The sequence below is a fragment of the Engraulis encrasicolus genome, chromosome 9, assembly GCF_034702125.1.
Source record: "Engraulis encrasicolus isolate BLACKSEA-1 chromosome 9, IST_EnEncr_1.0, whole genome shotgun sequence".
In the NCBI taxonomy this organism is placed as follows: Eukaryota; Metazoa; Chordata; class Actinopteri; order Clupeiformes; family Engraulidae; genus Engraulis; species Engraulis encrasicolus.
The window spans coordinates 16,556,211-16,562,888 of NC_085865.1; the positions used below are offsets into that span (position 1 = coordinate 16,556,211).

Genomic DNA, 6,678 nt, shown 5'->3' on the forward strand with positions numbered 1-6,678 from the left:
TATGACATTCACTGACAAAGCAATTACAATGTAAATGATGACATTCTGTATAAATATCACTTTTTTTCATTTTCCGCCTATTTTAGGTGTGTGATTAAATGCCTATATCTCCTTCATACATCAAGATGGTCCAATACAACCACTTCTTTCTGGTGCAGGTAGCCCCTTGCCTGGTTAACACCAGACCTAATCACAAGTGAGATTGTGTAGAACTAAAGGCAGTACGGGAGTTCCCAGGCTAGGTAGCCCCTGGGCACAAGCATAGGCTACCAATTCTCAAAGCTCTCAGAGCTTCTGGTAATTTTCTGCATGATTTTTTGTATATCTACTCCCATACGGAGAAGTCACATTTTGGGTGCTTTTTTTGTTTGGAGGTGCATATGGAAATGTGTAAAATTTTTAGGCTTAGCATTAAAATCACTTTGGCCAAGAATCATTTTCATGTATGGGACACCTTAGAGATGAGGAAAAACATTATTGGGTTTTGTTCTACCTCCGGTTGGGGTGTCTCCAAATTTTGAGGCCATTGTCACTAGCCTATATTGCTGTCCCTAGTCCTGCTGCCTATCAGCTGAGGGAATAGAGTCTACACATCCTGGCTGCCCACACAGTGGCTGTGTTTGCATTGTGCCCACACAGTAGGCCTACACTAGCATATAGGCTATTAATCTAAAGCCCACCTGGTAAACTCCAACTCCCATTGTCATTGTGACACAGCACTCCACAGCACAAAAGTTGCGACACGAAGCAACAGGGCACGATGCCCTGTCTCATCTAAAATTCTCCCTATAGCATCCCAGTATCCACAGTCTACATTGTGTGTTAAAATCTAAATATAAACGCATAATGGTTAGGATATGTAGGCCTATTCTTCACTACATTTTTCATTGCCATTTTGATGGATAACCCAGGCTGGGATATTGCATAGAAAGCACGAGCAAGAAGCCGAAGCGCGATATCGTATTAGATTATTTATGTCCTACTCGAGACACCGTCTCCCCGGAACTCATATAACCCAGCTGAGAGCCCATGCTGAATCGGTGAGTGCTGAAGTTACAGAAGGGTACCGCTGCAGGGAGAATGACACATTTCTGACTCATTTGTGTTGTGCATTATATTGCAGTGACATTAACCATGCCACAGAGCATGGTTAGATTTGAATGCGGTCGTCTTATTACGATTGACCATTTCGTGGTTTTTGAGAACTGTCCATACTGACAGTCAAAATAGCATTAGCCAAACCTCCACTTCACGTAACCTTGCAGGCTTGTACATCGTAGACGTTCTAATGTTATTACCCTACGCTTTGTTCTGAGTAAATGTTCTTTGCTTTATGCAGTAGCAGGGAAACATAAGCACATTGTTATGAAGGTTGTGATAACGAGTGTGCTGCTGTTATTGTTGCTACAATATGATTCCCCTGCCCTGTATCGATTTCGTGGACTAGTAGCCTATTAAAATATAAAATGCAATAGCTATTCGAATTAATACCTGACATAGTAGTAAATTCAGCTCCACCTGAACAGGATTACAACTATGTAGGCTATTTGTATTGTATCACGTTTCGTCCGGGGACAGGTGTTTGTTGACAGTAAACGAGTGCTTCTCTTTAACTGCTATCAGATCAATTGGAATATTAAATCCTTATCAGGTCCAACATCCAGAAATGTCAAAGTTGCAAAGCTGCATGCACGGATACCAACATAATGCAAGTGTTGGTGTGCAAATTTGGGCATGGCTAAGATGCCCTTACTACTTCGTAATTCCCTCATATTTTGTAGAGTAGGGCCTATGTCTTGTGTCTTTGCACCACCTCAACAACTCAGGTCAACACCTGATTACATTATTTTTTAAATTGGTTTCACTCCTCATCACATCGATTCAGGGCAATAAATCAGAGCAAAGAAAATAATATTAATTAATGATGTATTGTACATTGATTTATAGGCCTATTCTGCACTACCTTTCAAGGTAGGGTAACTCCCCCAGAATCTGCCTCCAGTCGCCCGGCCCTTGCTTCTTTGATCTTTCTAGTAGATCCACTTCATGATGTCTGAATGTTTGCACCAGACTGCTAGATAGATGCCAAAAGAAAATGAAAGAATCAAAGTAATGAAAATGTCATAAGCTTGCATCCTGAATTTCCCCAGGGGATCAAAGTTACTCTACTCTACTCTACTAAATTAGGCCATTTATTGTTGTGTGTTGTGTCTTGTCAGGATTTTGTTGTGGGGTGGTAAAATAATTGCATTAATTGCCCCACATAATTAGTGGCTGCTGCCAGAGGTGGCAAAAGTAAAAGTAAATTCATGGTGTAAGTACAACACTAGTATGATATTACATAGCTGTTACACCATTTACCCCATTGTACCTAATGAGGAAGATAGACTGTTGTTACGGAAAAACACTAAAAGACTAACAAGAACCCTCCACAAACTTGATCCAACCAGCACAGAATTAGCTGATTGTAAGACAAGTACACAGTTCTACTTTTTCCTTCGATAAGCTTCCTGTGTTAGAAGGAAACTGTCGGTATTTCTCAAAACCTAGTGCGCACACTTCCAAGTGTATTAGCTCAATTAGTCACGCCCAGTGATTGGATACTCTTTGGTGAACTCTATGGAGTATCCAATCACTGTGATTAATAAAGAGTATCGAATCACTGGGCGTGACTAATTAGGCTGAATACACTTGTGAAGTGTGCACACTAGGTTTTGAGAAATGCCCTGTGTCTCTCTTTTTCACTTTTACTTTTCCTTTTGCTTTTACTTTATCTACACCTCTGACAGCTGCCATGTGGCCATACAGTTATGTCTTGTAGATTACTTTGGAGAGGTAAGCTTGTGTTTGAAATGTTGTTCCTAGCTACATTCTTTATGGAGCATGTGCTTTGATTTGATTTCCCTACATGTAGTGTGCTATGCAGTGAACAACTGAATGTTTGTATTGAACATCTTTGTGCCTTTGAAGTGGAATTCGTGTCTCCTTACAGGATGGTTATGAAATCTGTCTATGAACTCTAGGTGGCATTCATGAAAAATATGATTCAGTTACACAGATTCTTGACATGTGTGTACATGTGTACTTTTATGTCTGTGTCAGCCTGTGTGTTCATGAACATGCACATATTCAGCTATTGAAACTCCAGACGATTTGATTCAAGAAGAAGTAGCTGTTCTTTGAATGCTACAGTGACCTCATCTCCAATAACTGCAGTGTGGCTGTCGATTTGTCTGTTTGAATATCAGTTTATGACTGATGCTTTGGCACTGTGAATTATTTCGCCCTGTCACAGGGAAAACAGATTTAAGTGCTTTGGGTGAGAGACAGTAAATCAGTATGGAAGTACCTCTAGCAGTCATTTCACCATGCCATATATTCTGACAGAAAAGAAAAAAAGTGTCAAAGTTGGATGTATGGGGCCTTGCCGTGGCCTAACGGTAGGGCACTTGCTTACTATGCCGGCAGCCCTGGGTTCCATTCCGGTCCGGGTCATTTGCCGCTCCTTACCCGTCTCTCTCCCCATTCGTTCCCTGTCCCTCTGTCACTATCCTGTCTCAAATAAAGCCCAAAAGCCCCCAAAAATCTTTATAAAATTAGGATGTAGCTTATAGTGTAAGACAAGCACAGCAGGAAAGTTTATAAAGTTTCAAAGTTCAAGCAACACAGAGGTTGGGAATGCATACAAAAGCCCAAAAGTATAATATTGTCTTCTTTTTTTGTTTGTATGTTGTTCTTGTGTTTTGTCATAGGGTCATTCCATGACACTTTGGGGCCTGGTTTGGATGATTGTTGTCTAAATGTTCCATGCTGTTTGTGTAATTCGTAGAGAAAAGGGCTTTCAAACAAAATCAAAACTATCTAGTTGTGACTTAATAACCATCTAGATGCTACACGGATCCATTGACTTTCACTAGCCTAGCGACATACTCCCTCTTTTAACTTGTCTTAAAGCAAGACAACGCTTAACATGAAAAATAAGACACTTTACCACCTTTATAAACCCCAGCCAACGATTTTGACTGTATTAAGCCCCAAAATAGTGGCATACTCCTTTAAGCCCCAAAATAGTGGCATACCCCTCCTTACACGGCCGTCTCTCTCCGCACTCGTTCCCTGTCCCTCTGTCACTATCCTGTCTCAAATCAAGCCCAAAAGCCCCCAAAAAATCTTTATAAAATTAAGATGTAGCTTATAGTGTAAGACAAGCACAGCAGGAAAGTTTATAAAGTTTCAAAGTTCAAGCAACACAGATGTTGGGAATGCATACAAAAGCCCAAAAGTATAATATTGTCTTCTTTTTTTGTTTGTATGTTGTTCTTGTGTTTTGTCATAGGGTCATTCCATGACACTTTGGGGCCTGGTTTGGATGATTGTTGTGTAAAGGTTTGTGTAATTCGTAGAGAAAAGGGTTTTCAAACAAAATCAAAACCATCTAGGTGTGACTTAAAATTGCGTAATGAAGGATGAATATTTACAGTAGTATCCTACCCTTTTCCCTTAGTATTACCAGATTCATATGCTGTTGTGGGTTGCTGCCGGTTTGCTGGTAGGCCTACAGCGCGACACAGTGCAACTCGGCCACCACTTTTTGCTTTTTGAATAGGCACGACACAGCTCAATCGTAAAGCAAAAAGTGGCAGCTGAGTCGAGCTGTAGGCCTACCAGAAAAACGCAGTGGAAAAGAGGCATACGTTTCATTCAAGTTCCTGCCGGTCGGGCCCCAAAGTGTCTGATTTCACGTGGAGTGACCCAATAGTTAACTCATTATACGGTCAGAGGTTAAAGTTTAAAACGGACTAGAAGGTCTACGATTGGTGGTCGCAGCTTTTTTTCTGTGTTCTTCTTTTCAAGTTTTTGTGTGGTAGTTTTTCTATTGCCAAGTTTTCTATTGTTTTCAAGGTGATGAACGCTTTACTCTGCAGGCTCACAGCTTCAAACACTTTTCATTTGGCAGCATAAGAACAAAGTCAATTATTTAAAGTAGTTTATGTAACAACTTTCCTTCTTTTTTTTCTGGAACAGATACAAGCGACATGGAAGAAGTGTTTACACCTTTGGACTGCCTTCTTCCTTCAGGTATTATTGATGGTGTGTGTGTGTGTGTGTGTGTGTGTGTGTGTGTGTGTGTGTGTGTGTGTGTGTGTGTGTGTGTGTGTGTGTGTGTGTGTGTGTGTGTGTGTGTGTGTGTGTGTGTGTGTGTTGGAGCTGTCGCATCTCCCCTGATAGCTCTTGCATATTTATCCACCTTCTCTTTGATGTTCAGAGACAGCAACTTGTATTTGTGTGTGTGTGTGTGTGTGTGTGTGTGTGTGTGTGTGTGTGTGTGTGTGTGTGTGTGTGTGTGTGTGTGTGTGTGTGTGTGTGTGTGCTGGGGCGGGGAGGGGGGTGTTGTTGTCTTCAAGTTTGCTCATGGGATATGACGGCACAAATCAAGCTTCTCTTACCTACAGCAGTTCCGCACATCTGCGTGACAGTTCTGTGTATGTGAAACTACTTCTCCCTGATAACTCTCTGATAAGTCTCTTCTCTGATCTCCTTGCTCTGTAAAAGAACACTGTTCTTTGTCACAGTCTGCACAGCGGTGTGGACAAAAGAAAAGAAAACATAAGGTGGCTGGCTGGGTGGCTGAACTGCCCTTGTTAACTAACTAGCCTGCACTACACCTGCTGTGCTGGCAGACCCTTTGCACTGTCTCGTACTGAGCAGAGAGCAAGAACATCTCCCTCTTCCACTCCTACGCAAAATAAGTCGTCTGGGCTACACACACACACACACACACACACACACACACACACACACACACACACACACACACACACACACACACACACACACACACACACACACACACACACACACACACACACACATTGTGCACACTCTCTTACATGCACACACTGTAATTTAGAGTACAAGGCTGTGTTGCGCAACTGCCCGCGTGAACACACCGACACACACAGACACACATATTCACACACACATATTCACGCCCTTATATACCAGGGCGTCAGCACCTCCGAGACCTCAGGGGCAGCTTCGACTGTGTGCACCAAATAAGGGCAGCGTCCTGGGCTAATGTATAGCTTACAGTGTATATTGGTGGCATGGCTACCTCAAGCTGGAGGGAGAGAGAGAGAGAGAGAGAGAGAGAGAGAGAGAGGGGGGGAGAGAGAGAGAGAGAGAGAGAGAGAGAGAGAGAGAGAGAGAGAGAGAGAGAGAGAGAAGAGAGAGAGAGAGAGAGAGAGGAGAGAGAGAGAGAGAGAGAGAGAGAGAGAGAGAGAGAGAGAGAGAGAGAGAGAAGCCACTAGCATAAAGGCATGATTACAACCTACAAGCCTGTAAGTCTTGCAGGGCAGTGAGCTAATGACTTGGCTGGGTGGAGTGCAATCCTATCATAATTCGCCAGTGGGTACGGCCTCGCGTGGACGGGTCAGGGTGTGTGTAGAGAACACGAGAGTGTGCGCATGGGTGTGTGCGAACATGCATAGTTGCGTAGTGTGTGTGTCTGTGTGCGTGCGTTTGTACGCTTGCATGACACACCTGCTGGGGTCCTTGATGAGACTCTGCCTCCATTGTCACCTAGAAATGACTGAATTGCAGGATAATCTAGTTTAGTTATTGCATGTTAATTGGGATATAACTTCTTGGTTCTATCAGTATAAGATGTGCACACAA

At 42.6% G+C, this 6,678-nt stretch overlaps 1 protein-coding gene across 2 annotated transcripts in view; it reads left to right on the plus strand.

Annotated features, from left to right (window-relative positions):
* The first annotated feature begins 990 nt into the window (after positions 1–990).
* The window catches only part of tpk1 (thiamin pyrophosphokinase 1), a 67,871-nt gene continuing 62,183 nt past the window's right edge, over positions 991–6,678 (plus strand). The window contains exons 1-2 of one of the 2 annotated variants that reach the window (XM_063206090.1): positions 991–1,040; positions 5,026–5,079. In XM_063206090.1, coding sequence (XP_063062160.1) covers positions 5,037–5,079 — 43 coding nt within the window. In that variant the 5' untranslated portion in view covers positions 991–1,040; positions 5,026–5,036. Of the gene's footprint in view, positions 1,041–2,795; positions 2,836–5,025; positions 5,080–6,678 lie in introns of those variants that run through there. The other variant, XM_063206089.1, reaches the window with a different exon arrangement.